At 49.6% G+C, this 16,985-nt stretch overlaps 3 protein-coding genes across 3 annotated transcripts; 2 read left to right on the top strand and 1 right to left on the bottom strand.

Moving 5' to 3' along the window:
• Nucleotides 1-1,844: 1,844 nt before the first annotated feature.
• On the bottom strand, nucleotides 1,845-3,756 carry FMAN_04838 (uncharacterized protein; the record flags this gene model as incomplete). Its single annotated transcript, XM_041828408.1, has 6 exons — nucleotides 1,845-2,583; nucleotides 2,641-2,759; nucleotides 2,824-3,051; nucleotides 3,108-3,157; nucleotides 3,222-3,469; nucleotides 3,644-3,756. The coding sequence occupies 6 exons, from the start codon at nucleotides 3,754-3,756 to the stop codon at nucleotides 1,845-1,847; spliced, it is 1,497 nt and encodes a 498-aa protein (XP_041679274.1).
• A 4,405-nt stretch (nucleotides 3,757-8,161) lies between these two features.
• On the top strand, nucleotides 8,162-9,339 carry FMAN_04839 (uncharacterized protein; the record flags this gene model as incomplete). The annotated part of the gene is made up of 3 exons (XM_041828407.1): nucleotides 8,162-8,247; nucleotides 8,331-8,390; nucleotides 8,451-9,339. The coding sequence occupies 3 exons, from the start codon at nucleotides 8,162-8,164 to the stop codon at nucleotides 9,337-9,339; spliced, it is 1,035 nt and encodes a 344-aa protein (XP_041679273.1).
• A 1,982-nt stretch (nucleotides 9,340-11,321) lies between these two features.
• On the top strand, nucleotides 11,322-13,858 carry FMAN_04840 (uncharacterized protein; the record flags this gene model as incomplete). Its single annotated transcript, XM_041828406.1, has 4 exons — nucleotides 11,322-11,850; nucleotides 11,908-12,962; nucleotides 13,017-13,611; nucleotides 13,701-13,858. The coding sequence occupies 4 exons, from the start codon at nucleotides 11,322-11,324 to the stop codon at nucleotides 13,856-13,858; spliced, it is 2,337 nt and encodes a 778-aa protein (XP_041679272.1).
• Nucleotides 13,859-16,985: the final 3,127 nt, after the last annotated feature.

Raw genomic sequence — 16,985 nt, 5'->3', positions numbered from 1 at the left:
TGGTGGGTTGGGTAGTAAGAGGCGAGAGTTGGGCAGGAAAATTAAGGAACAGAAGGGAGAAGTTGGGCAACGAGGGATCCTGCGGGTTTTATTGTCATAGAAGCCTGACCTGCTAACACGACAGGGTTCCACTATCCATGTAACTGCCGCAAAACGCGGCCATTGTCTGGTCGCAGGAGTGAGTTGGCGTTTGTGATTTCAGAGTGCAGAAACCGGTGTGTTGGACTATTGCAAGGATCAGCACAGAAGGGATGGGCCAAAGCGACGAGCGACTGGTTAACTTCCCTGATTTAGGATGGGTCAGGGTGGAGATAAGGCCTGGTCCGTTATCCTATCACCTAGCATCAACCTATGAGAGGAAGGGATAATGGCTGTTGGACAACGCATCACTGCATCTGCGTGAGCGCAAAACCAAGTTGGACACGGATGCGTTGCGAAAAGATGTGAGGAAACATGGTCGACGGGAGAGAAAATGAGAGGTTGGCCGAGATTGCGTCCAGATGGTCATTTCGCCTGTGTTGCGAACGATTAATTACTGAGGCTGATCATTGAGGCATTTGTCCTTGGGATGAAAACTAGTGTCGGGCACAGCGGCCTCCGTATTGGACCGCAAAGTATCTCAGAGCCAGGCTCCTGACGATCACTTCCACCACAGTCTCGAGGATTTACAAGTCGCGAGTTAACGAGAAACTCTGTCATTCTCGTCTCTGTCAGAGTTTGGCCATGTCTTTGTGGCCGTGGCCCGCTGCTCTATTGTCAGAAGTGACCCTCCTTTACTCTCAAGTCCTGCGGCCAAGTCAGCATGGGTGGATTATACAAAGCAACCATTGCCAACCAGGCCACATCCTGTGAGCCAATATGCAACAGACGGCACACCGAGCACGCCGCTTATCACCCAGGTGCTTTATCTACGTCCTGTGATTGCTCATGTAGCAGACCGCAACAGGCGGGGTAGGCCTTGGTCTGTTTTTAGTAGGCCTTTGATGTCCGTTAGAATGATGAGAGCGGGCTACGAAATGGGCCAGCGAATCGCTCGTGGCATGCATACATGACACACAACTGCGGTCAAGAGTGTGTCAAATGCACATGCAAATACAAAATCAGGCGGCTGAGGCGCGATGGCAGAATGAGAGAAGATGGCGAGACGACAAGCCCAAACAATCAAGTCATAAGATGGCCCAGTCCCAGAAATGGTTGGTGAAGAGGCATTGTCGCTGGAAACACTGACCAGGCCGGCGTCTGCCGATACTGACTGACGCAGGTGAGCATAGAAAGGAGACGAAGTTCAGGCAAAATCATCTCGATTCGATGCGTTGTTGATGTTTGATTGATGGGCCCTGATATGGAAGTCCGAGCCACCCGCGATTTTGAGTTTACCGTACAGTACCGTACTTCCTTCCCTTCTTCAACGGGAGCGCCGTTCCGTGCCTTCCTTTCCCTCCACCCCGTCCATTCCCCGTATTTCCTACCTGGGAAAGTTGCTAGAAGGAACAATGGAAGGAAAGGAGAAAGCGGGAAGCGGCCCGCCACTCCACGTGATAGTGAAACCGTCTCAGCTTTGTTGTTGTTGAACACTAGGTACCTACCTAAGGTACCCATCTGAATTTCATCTCTTCCTCCACGGAAAACTCTATGTATTCTATGAGTTGATGACCTCGCATTCTACCGTCAGCCCAGCCGATGTCTATCTTCCGGATATCTCATCGACCCTTCTCATTGGCCTTGAACCACGATGTGCCAACACCAAAATTATGTGATAGCTCGCATCCACACATCACCTAGCTTGCTCCCACTCTATTTTCAAGCAGTCAGACGCCAACTCAGTCGAGGTGACGAAGCATGGCTTAGTCGGATTCTGACAGCTCTACTACTGCTGGACTTGCACTGCTCTCGCCCGATGTCTCTCCTGATATCCCCTCGTTCCATAACTCCTCTAGACCCTTTTCTAATTCGCCGTCTATCCCTCCCACCACTTCAGCCAGCATCGCCCGGGCTGACTGCCAGCTTTTGATTCCCAGCTCTCGACTGGCCAGTTTCATTTTGTCGCCGTAAACGCCTCGCCATTTGCTCAGTTGTCTTTCTTCGATTACATTATTGGCCCGGCCAGTGAATGCTATGGACGCACCAAACAGTACGCAAAATAACCAGAGTGACTGTGTCCATTCACTCATCCTTAGATGTTCTTCGCCTGCATTAACATCGTCTATGAGTTGTTCAAGGAGCCAGTCGATCATGGTTACATCGAAGTATCTGTCGCCCAGCTCAGAACAAAGATAGAAGAAGGTCGCTATGAAACTTGTTCGGCTACTTTTAGGGTCGCCGTTCAAGATTCGTGGTACATATTGACTCGCGCTGAAACCTCTTGAAATCTCATAGTTGAGGTTGAGGTCTCTGGTATGATTTTGCCAAAGTCTGGCCGCTGGGGTTTCGAGATCTTCCCACCAGCCATATCTCGGAGCTTCGCGTGGCGGCAGCGCTGTGATATCCCATATCGACGCAAATAGGAGAGCCATAAAGGTTGGTTGGTATTCGGGCACGTTCACGAGCTGGCCTGCTTTTCCGGTTCGTAGTCCTTCTCCGACCCTGAACAAATGTCAGCAAACATCATTGTTAGCGCTATGATCCTCCAATAGAACTAACATCTTGAGCATTCTCTGGGGCAACGTCGGCACTGGATCGACAACCCTATTCCACTCCTTCACTGCAGATTGTATACCCTTCAAGTGTCTTGAGGAGGCGTCCAGTTCTCCTATCGCGCCCTTGATCACAGATTGTTAGTGACGATTGACTAGTGGGTCGGACGTTAACAAAGGATATCCATACCTCAGTCAGCGCAAGCGCAGATATAGCCAACATAGTGTCTCCGCTCTGTGCCAATTCAGGACTCTGGAGCTGCTCTCTCGCGAATTGATAGGTTGCTGCTTTATGGTACAGGAATGGGATCCTGACCTCGTCCATCGAACCGGTAACCCATGCCCACTGACACGCTGATAGCATGAGGCACATGTGCATGTAGCCAGGGTTCTCGAACGATTTTTGTATTCTAGCAGGCTGTCAGTTCAATGTGTTTAACAGGTCATATCGACCCAACGACCAGGTTGACGCACGCTGAAGATTCCAGCTCCCGAGCAACAGGTCTCGAACCCCAAACCGTGTACTGTGAAACTAGTACAAGACGTTAACCCTGTGGGACGAGTATTTCTCTCAGCAAAGTGACTTACAATGTCGCAGAAGGCGTTTGGAGTGCTCCGGAAGAGCATCGAAGGAGCCTCCGACGTAGTTATTGAGGGCATTGCTCATCCCTGGCGATGCCGGTGCCGTTGACTCGGTAAGTGCCATTTGGGACCCAAAGCTCCCCAGAGCAACATTGCTGGACGACGATGATGGCGAAGGTGACGAATCATTGGATGGGAGTGGTTGTTCTGGAGTCGGATATATGCATTCACTTCCCGTCTGAAGGCAATTGGTGCTGTGTTGGCAATATTTGTTAGTCAGTCCTACAAGGCTTACGACTCAACCGACCGGAGCCTCATGCAAAGCTCGTCTATTCCACGCGGGAGCCTCGCGTAGCCTTGCAGCAACGACAAGAAAACGAGGGGAAAGTATCGATTGTTCCACGAGTAAGACCGGAAGTTTAACATACCAAAGCGGCTTTTGCTCGTCGCACCTCACATGCCTGGCCTTGCATCGAGTGCATCCGTTTTTGCTTCTCCGATGAAACTTTCTCTTTCGTTCTTTGTCCTTTGGCGGCGCCATGATGTTATCTTGGCATTCCTCAGTGGCTATGCGGTATATCTTTTCTGGGACTGATTATGGACAACAGTGGCTTCGTTTACATGTTGCTAATGTAGGCTCCGTACATCACCAGACGCCTCGCCAATGACTTGGGGGCAGTCGAGAGGAAATATTCCACGAGAAGCGTAGTCTTGAAGCACGGCTGACACGGTCCAAAGAAAACAGAGGCAGGCAATTCAAGAATTCCTTCGTATTGAGGACCAGCCTTTGCCCGATACAATCCACGCCAGTAGGCGGGATATCCCCAAATAGATTTCAAGGGAGCAAAGCTCGTTTTCCTAGACGAAGGCTGCAGGGTCTCTACCCAATCAAATATCACTGATTCTCTTAGCCCCATGACTCGCTAGGTCCCCAGTGGCGGGGGCTTGTTCACAAAACCCGTAGAGGCTTCATTTCTGCCCGGGGTTGATGAGATCAGTGAGGCCATACTCAGAGAAAAGTCGGCCGCCTGCAGAGAAAATGGGCTGGAATAAAATGTCTCGTTTTTCCGGTGGACCTACAATTTACGTCCTTGAGAAGCTGCTACGTCACATATAATACGCACGGCGACAGCTATTTCAAACCGTAGCCTCATCGCCACAGGGGCAAGATCACAATGTTGGCTCAATCTTTTGGATAGCGGTTGGCCGTTGGAAATAAACACGAAGATGAGGATATCATGCTCAGCATGCGACCCAGTGGCATGGACTAACGCGGAAGCGATTCGACACCCCCTGAAAGGAGGCGATTCTCTATACAAGCCAATCACCCCCAATTGGCAGTTGCTCTTTTCGTTGTCTCGTACCACGAAATAGCAAAGGAGGTTCTCGCGATACCGAAAGCGGCCGAATCTCCAACTCGGAGCGGAGCGGTTGAGGCGTCGGTGTGGGGGCCCGCCTCTCGGAGCTGACTGTTAAAGTGTCTGTCGCTCAACTGTTAGTGGACAGAGTGTGGGGATCGATGTCTATTTTGGGCCTTTCCAGATGTCAACAGGGGGGACTGCGTTGACGAACGCCTGCTACCGAAAGAATAGCTCGTGTTCTTTCAGCCATGGACCACGTGCTAGTAAGCGGCGGCGCGAGACACGGTCTTGTTCAGCCTTAGATAGGAGAGACAATGACGCAGTTTGTCTTCTCAGCAAGGGAGGTTGTCTCGTGTCCTGAAATTACCTGAGATTCTGGAATAAGAGAGGCTGGTGAACCTCGTGTTGAAGACCTAGGGCTAGATGAGTCCAGGGTGTCGAGGACGATGGGTGAAACAATCGAAGCTCACCATATCGTATCCAGAAAAAGATTGAGGAATTCGGTGGCCTACCGGTGACTGGGAAGGCAAGCTGAACAAAGCATGTCTTTTATCAAAGCTGAGCTAGTTCGAGCGGATGGGCCGAGATCCTGATCGAGGCTATGGTGATACTAATCAGCAGCGAGGCGAGCGATTGCGAGGCAGGGACACGGGTGAGTGGGTGTGAGTGTTTTGAGCAAAGCCAAGGAAAATAAGAAAGAAGAAGAGAATTTACCGACTCGTCGAAAGAATAAGGTTATTATGAGTGGCTGAGGAGAGTCGGCATGATAAAAGGCATCGTCGTACACTTCGGCTGTGCCACCTCATCTCCTCCATGTCAATCAAACAAGCGACAATTGAATTGACATGGAACATTTGGCTTGGGTTCCGCAGATCGGGTCACATGCATTTGCCCATGTCATGGTAACTAGTGATCTGGCATCTTTCCAGTGGACAGCCCTGCTTCGGCTAATGGAATATGGGGAATCGATGTGAGCAGATGCCGCCGTCCACGAGGCGGTCAATATCTAGCCTCTCAGCCTTTGAAGTTGTCCGGCTGTCGACTCCAGAACCGAGAATTTATCCGATATCTTTGATCCACAGACTTGATACATAGTACTATGTACACACGTACATCCGCCTCACAATCAACACAGCTGAACTCGGCCGGTTGAGGCGGGCAGACCCTTTCTTCGTCCCGTTGCCAGCTGCCGAGAGATGCCACGAGCCTCGAGGGCCACGACAGGGCTGGTGGAGTAACTATTGACGTTGTAGATTATTGGCGTTTGCATCAGCGTCAGACCATTGTGTCGCCCATTTCCAAATCGAGGAGGGCTTCTTGTTCTTGCACGAAGGCACAGAGTAATCCGCTGAGCGAGATGGCATTTACCCAATAATCAAAGACAGGCAATGGATGTAACTGATGATGATGGTCCATGATAACCGCAGTTCGTCAAATGCTGTCAGCCTTTGTTCATATCGTTCCTCTATCATTAACAACTCAGACCCAATCACAAAACGTCCCGTTACTGGTATAACAGTCAACCCCCAGACTCGACAATTCCGCCTTGCTGAGGGTGGTCTGCTGACAGTCAATTAATCGATGAGTTGGTGGGGGTCAAGTTGTGTATGTGTGGCTACAGTATCAGTATCCTGAGCAGCAACAACAAACAAGGAACGGAGCCCAAACAAACTCAAAAGCCAGTACCCAACCATCCATTGCCCATTGTCGCTCGGGCTCCCGTCCCGTGATTCAAGATAGAGGTGGTCAGTGGGCATCAATCGAAGCCCTGTCGGGTTCACTTACATACGCAAGACAACATGCCTTGGTGCCTGACCTGGACGTTTTAGTTACCTGAACGTTAGTCTCTAAACGTCTATAGAGTCCCATTGTTGGTTGATATCGATTGACCGCTTCTCAACGGTTCCAGGTACTACCCTGTTCGTACGTACATACAGTACAGTACAGTACAGCACAGCACTCACTCTGCTCTGTCAATCTCTCATGGATGAGATCAGCCAGTGTTGGATGGATGCCAACGCGCCTCGCTTGCTTGGGCAACAATGCTTGAGCGCCCAATGCCAATGTACTCGGTCACCCAGTCACTCTCAATTTGTCACGGCCGAGGCAGTGACTTTTTGGGTTTACTTTGTTAGGCACTCTGGGGTAACCCGGCACTCAGTATCAGTACTCCCACTGACGATACCTCTCCACTCTCCACTCGGTTCTCTGGCTACACAATATGTCCAGTAGGTATCGTCGTGGGATAGGTAAGGTATTTCATACTGAATGTTGGTTAATGGTTAATGGCTACGACTCAAACTGGGCACACAGGACGTCACCGACCCTGGCTTTGTTGGCTTTGGATCAGAGACAGGGTTCGCTCGTGGGTTATTTTCGCTTCGCAGTTAGGCTGCTTGCGCCATCCAAAAAGTCAAGATATTTGCCGATATCAATTAAATTGACTCTCTCTCCTCAGGTACGCAACCAACCTCCGAAGCGCCGGATTGACACCCTCCAAAACGTTAAAGGAATGGGATTCTGGGGCGAATTCTACTGCAAATCTTAGCAGAAAGAGGATTGATTTTGGGCCATCTCATCACTGACTTGCTTCACGCCTGGTCCCTGTCACTGCCCACTGCCTACTAGCCTACCTACCACTACAGCGCACTACTACAGGCTACTCACTACTCAACTCGACTGACTAGACTAACCAAGTCACTCACTAGTGAATGGGGCATCGCTTTTTTCCATCGCCATCCATCCCTCGCGACAAGGGTTTCGCTTCATGACATGCGTCGCCCCCGTCTCTGTCTGTACCTTACCTTGATCCCTTGCAGCCTCACGGACGAACATAAATCATCCCCATTCCGAGCTTCACTCCTCCAGATTCTCTTTCAATTCTATACCAGTTCGGTTCAGATCAGCTTGTTCAACAGCTTCACCTGCAACTGGTTCGCTCAGAAGCGCCTCCAAGGATCTTGCACTACTGTCTTAGTGCTTCTTCACTATTATTCCGCGAAGTTTACCTAGTTTCTTTTTTTCCTGCTCTTCCTGGAAACGGCCATCTCAGCGTGATCCATCTGCCTGGACCACATCCATACATACCTTACCACAGACCACAGGTCACAAAGGTCACACCGCCTACATACGTTCTACTGTACAGCCGCCAACCTAGTCCAGCCCAGCAGGAGGACCCAGAATCCAGGACCCAGGACTCAGGGAATTTCATCACCATCAAAAAAAAAAAAAAAAAAGGAAACCCTAGTCAACCGTCGTGGATGACCCTGGAGAAGAGACTTAGCCCAGCCCAGCCTGTCTTTTGGAAGAAAAGGAACCCAGGTCCAGGATCATTCACTGCCCAAGGGACCCCTCAAGACCCAAAGGGACCCATCATAGTGTACAAGCTGTCCGCTGTTCATCTCCATTAACATCGGTTTACCGGTAGTCTGTCTTGTTCTCTTTTTTTTTTTAATTGGAACCCAAGGCGTGGACTTGGGAACGTGGATCCATTCTGTTGCTTCTTCACGCCGGTGGATTCTTTCTTTATCAGCCGCAAGTCTCGTCAGGTCTCATCCAAATTAACACTTATTTGCGGTTTTTACAATGATGAGCCAGTACACTATGGCACAACCAGATCATGCCTACAAGTCTTCAACAATGTCCAACAGTCCCTGGAATGCAGCTCGCAGGTGAGATAGAATTCCTTCCCCTCCCCCTCTGCTGACCGTCTCTGTACGTATGAAAGGATCATGGTTGGCTAATTCACCAGTAGCTCATTTACCGATCCCTCGGTACATGGCAGTTTCGACAATGGCTTTTACTCAGCACAAAGGTATGGTACTTCTCGGAACAATACCAGCTCGGAATCATTAGTAACATCGGCCGCTTCAAGTGTCAACTACTCAGCAAGCAACTATAACCTAGCTGGCGGTCTGCCCATTGGTACTGGCGGCCATATGTCGCGACCCGAGTCAACCTATCCCGCTGCTCCATCATACAGCGCCCGTCCTGCTTCAGGATCATACGGAAAGCCTGTCGCCCATGGCTCATACAAGGGAGCTACCTCTCAGTCCTGGGAGAACCATGATCGATACTCACCCACCGACTCGGTGGACGATATCATCGCATCACCTAACCTATCCGACTACTCCCTGGAAAATGGGATGAGTAACTCTGCTCCCGGAGGAAAGTCAAAGTCATCTGGCAAAGGTCGATCGCAAAGACGTCCCTCAAACCGTGACGAGTTTGACGGTCCTCATCAATTCTTGCAGCGACCACCTCCCGATGTCATTGCTATGCAGGAACGTGAACTTCCTCACCTGCCTACGAACCTTCATGTCCAAGAGCAGGACAGTGTTTTGAGCCAGGTCAATGACCGGCTATCGCAATGCGCATACGATTTCGTTGCCAAGTACCAGTTTCCGATTCCTCTCACTCAGGACATGAGGCCTGTTGAGCGACCTCAGGATCGAGAATGGACCGAATGGGTTTACCTCCTCAAGCGCCTCGCAACAAAGCGACGCATCCCAGCGCGAGTGCTCTACAATGGGCAGATCAAGCAGTTTGTCACAATCCTCGAGAACTCACTCGAGATGCGACACGCCGCTAAGCACCAGAGTCGCCCTCTCAAGGACGACCGCAACATCCTTCAGCTGATCTCGGCCGGTATTCAGGTGGCCAAGATCCTGAAGGATGCGTCGGCGATGGACTACCTAGACCGACTATACGTTTCTACAGACAAGCAGATCCAGGATCGTGCCGCAGCGCGGTACCGAGCTTAAGAATCCAAGCTTGAGCACACGAGTCTTCAAAGCGACTGACTCTAATGATATACGTTTATATGCTCTCCTACAACAGGAGGCATGATGTCTGCCGGTGACGACAACGGCACGAATCAGAAACAGGGATGTGGCCCAGGCAAAAGGGTTTGAGGCCACAAGCACAATTTGACATTGTGGACGATAATGTTTATCATATACGGACGATGTTCTCTAGGGGTCATAGGGGGCCGGCGTGCCAGGTTCGCACCAGCCCTTCCCAGCAACCGTCTTTCCGGTTGGGAGGCTAATGTCTGAGCGTGTTGGAGTTTATTTTATGGCACTATGCTTTCTCTGGAATTTTGTTTCGCATATGAACGAGTCATGCTTTTGTTTCTCGTCCTTTTTTGGTTTCTAGCACATGTTTATACTTATTGCTTTTTAACTCGATTTGAAGAAGAGTGCTCCAATGCAGAACAGACAGGACTCACGATGATGAAATCACAGTGTAGTTGAGTTATCAGCAGCTGATTCGAAGAGCTCATGACACATCATGCCTGTCATTTCAACCGTTTGAACCGTTGGTGGCGTTGGGTGACGAGTGTGAAGGTGGTGGTGTTGGGCATCGGTTGGGTTGGCAAGGATTACGATTTGGGGGGTGAAGGCCGTGATGATGATGATGATCTCTCGGAGGCAGGCATCTCAACTCTATTTTCACTGTTGATCATTGGGCATGTATGTATTGGGCGTGTGATCCTAGTGAGAGTTGGGAATCTAGCAACCGTGGTTTTCGGAGGCTGACGGGCGTTTCGTGACTAGATGATGGAGATATGGTTTCAGAGGCCGCATGTATTACGAATACAATATGACCTGATACGGTACGTATAATCTGACATTGTTCTTGGCCGTTTCAGTGGAACGTACCATGAATAAAGATGTTCTATTTTACAGCCTTAGCATGGTAGCTAGCTCACGATCCATCTTCTTGTCCTAGGGTAGCTAAACATTGTGTGTCTATGCCATGCCAGAACTTCAATTGGGATTCATCCAGAACCGACAGGGAATACTCATGTGAATCATGATATTGTCGAGATCGCTGGAATATGGTGAAGCTTTCGGGGCCACAAGTCATCTGATAATGAGGCTCCGATACCATACAATGGCTTGAGGCCTTCATGCTGTGATGCACGAAATCGTACGTACCAATCGGAGAGTCACAGACACAGATTGATAATGCTACCATTGCTGCTGTACGATCTCGAATGACAGCTCGCACTTCTATGATAGACTCGTTCTAGTGACCACCTGACAGCCAAAGCAAAGAAGATGCACTATCTGCGAAAATACATACAAATCCATCACTTGACTGAGTACTTGTTTGGGAATAGTGCAGCTGAGCATGTGCATGAATGACTGGTTGCGATAGGCCTTACCCTGCACTCTGAGATACTTAAAACTGGGTGTAGGCCACATAGAGGATGAGGTACCAGAGGCTCGGTAGCTGTTTGGGTTTAGCGTGGGAATCGTTGAGACGTCCGAGTAGGTTGACCGAGAGGGAAAAGTGAAGCAGACGACTTGACTTTTCTTATTCCTCTTTCTATTTGTTTTTTTTTGTTTTTTTGTTTGTTTCTTTCGGTCTGGCTTTGGTAAAAGTGCAATCCTCTTGACTTATATCTCGCGCTCTTTCCCGCGCTGAAACAGTGACAGTGGCAGTGGACTGGAGCCTTTACAACAACACAGCTTGAAGAACTAGGATTCACTCACTGAGTAACGATCAAAGTCACGACATTCGACGAGTTCAACATAAAGAGAGTGAAGAAGTGGTATCCAATCTCATTAACAGACCTAAATTCGCCGTATATATACATTCGATCTCATTGCCTGGACAATTACTCCTTATCATCTCACCTCTGGCCTTGATATCACCAAGCAATATCTACTATCCAAGTTGTATCCATCAAGGCAACAGTATATACCCTTTGATACTATAAAACACACCTATCAAAATGGCTTCTGTACACTCCCGGCCGTCACCAAACTCCTCATCCTCCTACGAATTCGAGTCTGTCCCCGACGATGAATCATGGCAGTACATCGACTACACAGCAACGGGATCTGGCCCATCGTCCATCGGGTTTCTTTCTGATCCTGCCAGCGGAAGCCTTGGAAGCTTCGCCATGGTTGGAAATGTCCATGGAACGCCATCTCCATTCATACCAGGCAATACACCCTCACCCTATGCTGCCGGCAACACTCCTCCACCATATACCTCTGCGAACAACTCATCACCCTTCATGCTTGGAAACACACCTTCGCCGACAGCCGCTTCTCCCCTGTTACTAGAAGAGATGGACCCAAGCGCATTCTTTGCAGCCAATGCCTCTTCATTCCAGCCTCAACCAAGCAATACCAATACGGACATATTTGCTTCCACAACAGATGCTGGATTCAGTCAACCGCAAGACTTCTTGACCCCACAGCAGTATCTCTTCTCACAGCAAAATACGAACCAATTCCAACCTCAGGGCTTGAATGGTATGCTGAAGCGGAGGACGGCCTCCCCTCAAGGGCAGGATACTGATGCTGCTGCAGACATGGCTCTCATGCAAAACTTCACAGCCGACATGTTCTCGATAGACGCGCATGAACAGGTTCAGGTACCCCAAGTCAACTTTAACATGCAGCAGCCACTACAATCGGATCCCAATGTTCCGCCATGGAACCCTACCAACACAAGGGGTAATGATGCTATCTTCATCATGGATGACTTCAACAACTCTCCATCGCCTGTGAGCAATTACTCTCCGAGCTCGATGAACAGTTCGAAAGCAAGTCCCAGCAGTGCAAAGTCTCCGGTATCGATACCGATTCGAAAGGTGAAGGTCGGAAAGGTCGAGAAGAAGAAGAAGGCAGAACAATCTGGCAAGTTTGTCATTGTGACTCCTAACTCCATCTCAGCTCATGCTGGTCGCGAAAACCCGTTCGAGTGCTTCGAAGCTATGAACCGGACAAGTCAACGAGGACGTAAAGGGCCTTTGGCAAATGCCACAAAGGAGAATGCGCTGCAAGTAAGAAGACAGGGTGCTTGTTTCTGCTGCCACAGTCGCAAGGTCAAATGCGACCTGGAGCGTCCGTGCAAGAGCTGCAAGAAACTCATGGTTCAAGTTCCTCAAGTTGTCTGCTGGCAGTTCAGTGACTTCGTAACCATTCTGTTCCCCGTATACATTCGCGGTCATCTGGAAAGCAAAGAGATGGCCAAGTTTACTAGGGAGAACATTGCGGGTTTCCATATTCAGGGGGTAGAGCAGGTGTGCTCCGTCGAACTATTCTCGGGACCACGATTCAGCACGGTTTTGGCCTTGCAAGCCAAATTCTTCACCCCTACTAACGCCGAGGTGCAGAACCATTGGCAGCTACACAACTTGGGACAGAACAAGGTTGAACTGAGGGCCAACAAGGCAGCCAACCTTGGTATCGACCTCGAGAAGTCCGCGGAGAGGGACAACCTCAGGAAACGGACTAAGAGATACATCCAAGACCTTCTGAACGAGCCAGAATTTGTGGCTCAAGTCACGGATAGCATCACAAGCACATACCTGCCGGCGAAACTGCTGCGGATCGTCAAGGAGTATGCTGACGAGACTGAGGTGGGTAAAACCTTGCGAGACGTATCATTAACCGAGCTGACAGTCATACTATAGTCCCTCATGGTCAAGCGTGCATTGTCGATCTACTGCATGCATTACATCATGACAAGACAGCTGTGCCTTACTCAACAGACGACCGACTCCCTTCGATCCGTCGGTATGATCGAGCAGGGCCCCAATTATGTCACCCCACGAGTCCTCGCACGACAGATCAAGTCCATCGTAGACGAGCTGATGCATCGCGAAGTACAATCACTATTCGAGCTCTTCAACCGATCTCTCAAGCCGAAGTCCCGACGCGAGTGGGCACCCTGCACGGCCGCCTTTCTCGTCCTCTGCCTATTCATGGAGGCTGTAGAGACGGCAGCTGACACGTTTGTGCTCGCGCAGAACGAAATCAACTTGAGGAACAGCGCCAGACCGGAGTACGAAAGAAGCCTTGCGCTGAATACCTGTGCCGAGGTCGAGAACATGCCCTTCAAGCAGTTCGCTTACCAGTTCCACCAAGTCTATCAGACGCACAGCAAGGAGGCCAACTCGAAAGGTTTCAACCCTGTGCTTGACAGCAGCTTTGCCGAAAAGGGCGAGCTGGACGGACCGGCTGTGAGGTTCTCGGCTCAACTGCGAGAACTATTGTTCGGCGACAGCTGTAAGTGCAACCTCAAACCCTGCTAACGGACTGACAAGTATTGTTCTGGAAAGAGTCACAAAAGCTAATTATTGTCTGTTTCACCTCAGGGCAAGAGCTACAGTTTCTAGCAGCCACCGACATGATACCCAACACGTCGACTCATCCTTTCCCTATGGATCCGCAGACATTGTACACAGGGCGCCTCGTGGCCAGGTTTCTCATATCGTTCCAGGACGAGAGAAGCATTTTCGAGGACCTTGTCTGAGGGAAGGCTATTTGTCCGAGACATGTGCTGACAGAACGGCGAAATATGGCCATCAACGTTGTCTTGAGAGACATGGCGCATGCGAGGCTTTGCTTGGTATAACGGTTTATGGGACACGAACACCTTTGTACAGGGCATTAGATTTTCTTGGATGATACGACCGAGGGGACACGCAGACGGCACACGAGGCTGAGAGAGCCATATGTGTGCTTGTACTTCGACTCCGTCCGTACAGAGTAACGGAAGTGTCTCAGAGTGAGCTCGAGAGAGCATTTTTCGTTCGAAGCTTATGGTAGTATCAATATGCTGAGCATGGCATGGCATGACATGACATGAGCCAACAAATATTTCTCATGACGGGCAAGACATTGCGTGTAACGCTGGTACTTGGTGCAGCGTCCGACGCCCTGCCTCGAGTCACTGGTCACTCAAAAACATGTGAAAATACAAGACATTTATTCACGTTGAGCAAGTATGTTTGCCCGATTTTAGTCCTGATGCCACACTGCTTCTATGGTATCAGGGTGGAGCGGACCGGTTGTCTAGACCGTGGTTTTGATCTCCCACTACGAACGATAAAAATAAAGTTGACACACATGCGCATTGAAAGCGCGAGGTGTAGGCAATTCGTGGGTGCCGCTGAGCGGACTTTGAAGAACAAGGAAAGGAAAGAAAATGCTGTAGAGAAATGGGTAAGTCGTGAAGCAAAGCATAGCATAGCATAGCATGAGCAGTAGCAAACAGTGAGACATCGTCACACCAAACCAGCCTCGAAAAACAGACTGTCAAACGCGGGTCCTTCTTAGCTCTCTTGTTTAGAGCAGTGTCTGTCTCGTCATTAGGGCGTTCAGCATCTTTCGAGGAGGACTGCATCCTGCATTGCATGGATGAATGTCAAGTCCGAAACCAAGACTTGAGAGCTGAACACAAAACGGGCGCTTCATCGGCGTTGACCGTGAGCGCGTGAGAGGAAGAGAAATTGAAGCCGAGTATGTCACATCGGAAACGGTAAAAGTTGCTTCTGAACCGCGGAGAGGCGAAGCTGAGGCCAAACAAACAAGAAAAAGAGGCGTTGTTGTAGAAGTTTGGATTGAATTGATGTGAGAAGAGTTTTTAAAGAGGTACCTAGTGAGTGGAGGTCGAGGTAGGGGGATACAGATCCACACTGCACGTGACACGAGACAAAGCCTGTGCTGAAGCTAGGTACCTGTACTATACCTTGTCCCGTTGTGAGATCCGACTTTTTCTCCCCCCTCTCCTCCTTACACTTTTTTCGCACGATAAAATCAACCGGCCTCGATCTCTTTACACTCGAAGTCGGTCATATTCAGTGCAAGAGGGACAGGGCCATCTTCTGCTGTCATACTGCGTCGAGAGACACGTTTCAATTGTCTCCCTGACCCGGCAGAAGCTCCGATACGTCAATTGGGTACTCATTTATCTATCAACTGAACTCTTGCTGCCACACAGCAAATGCATAATCTCGAACGAGACTGGTATAGGACCTTCGTGTATTGTGTGTCGAAGATCCTGCGCCTTAAAAGGATCAACACCAGGCACTTGTTGATCCCGCATCACCACATTTTTGTGTCTCCTGCGCCTTTCTACTTTTAGTGCTGGCTACATGATGCTGTGTCTCTGCACTCTACCTACCTGCCTAAGGTTATCTTAAACCGGCATGGTACATTTGAGGAGTACATACCTCAAATCAGCTCTCCGACTGGCCACAAGATACGCATTGCTTGCGAGCCTGGACGTAAATAATTCGGGACCTTGAGGCCCATCACTGTAGCTATCCGTCGCTGTGTCCAAACGGCTGTAAGGGTTCTAAATGCGTTGGATCCAGCCCAATGGGACCAATCATTTTTAACGAAATACTTAATCCTGTCTCAATAGACCCAATACAGCCTCTACGTTACCCTTGCACCCACCTCTTCTCCTTAAAGCAAAGGCAAAGGTTGATGGCCAAACCCCTGTACAAAGAACCCATCTCTTTGTGCCGCGAGCGTTACATGGTTTGCGCAACATAAAACTATTAACGAAGCAAGAGAACTCGACATATGGTTGGACAGAGTCCAACTATGCCTGCGGAATGACATTAGTCTGAGGACATCGCCAAGCTTAGGGTTGAGATCGAGTTGTTCCTGTGAGGGTCAACTCGGCGATGCCTTGATGGTGACTCTTGAACACGAGATTCAGTCAACTTGAACAGGAATACGAGTCTATAACTGGACGTTGATACCGTTTCACCGCTCTCGAACTGGCCTCGCTGTCCTACAGTTCGCGTCAATACATACACAGGACCCATATTCGGATATCTTTGACTCCTGAACCGTGTCTTGTCCAACAACAGCTGTTTCCACAATAGGCAACGGAACGTCGACTTACAGCATGGCCTTGTCTTGTCGTCTTGCTTTAGAGGTTAAGCAAGCGGTAACTTGCATACGGCGTAGTCAAAGTAGAAAGCCGACGACAACATGGCGCAAATATACAACCTTGAGCAACAATGGATCGCCTCATTTCGGGGGTTGTACAGCTTGTAGTGCCCCGAGGTCTTCTTTGATACTTCGCCAGATGGTCTTATTCTTGAACTTCTTCTGAAAAACTAATGATGGAAGCAATGTGTTTGTCCAACACAAGTCAAGTATAAGAGGCTGCACTTGCCCCGTGGATTGCTTCTTCTCTCCCCAACTCATCAAGACAATTTACACACAAGTGTAAACAAGTCAATTCCCGCAAGTTCTCTTTAACTCAAAGTCAAAACCTCTTCAACTTTCTCCAACAAAAAACATCGAAGCAACCATGGCTTTCTCTACCGACAACGTTGTTTGCGCGAACTTTGGGAGAACACCTCCGCCTCCTCCTCCCACTCCCAGCCCCTGGCCCAGGGACCCCGGTGAGATAAAGATTTCTTCCTGTTTTCTCTTGCGTATCCAGCGGTGTCCTGGACAATGGCTCGCATAGTATGTGGTTGAACGCCTTCCGCCGTGTCATGGTATCGCTGCAGCGAACACTTATTCATGCTGCAGAATCAGTGCTTCTCCGATTGGGCATATCGCTAACACGAGCCCACAGGTAATGGAAAGTAATTTCCTATCCATTCGCTATGCATTGGGTACTATACTGC

Source organism: Fusarium mangiferae, assembly GCF_900044065.1.
Source record: "Fusarium mangiferae strain MRC7560 genome assembly, contig: FMAN_scaffold003, whole genome shotgun sequence".
NCBI lineage: Eukaryota > Fungi > Ascomycota > Sordariomycetes > Hypocreales > Nectriaceae > Fusarium > Fusarium mangiferae.
This window is presented reverse-complemented; position numbering and strand designations above follow the sequence as displayed.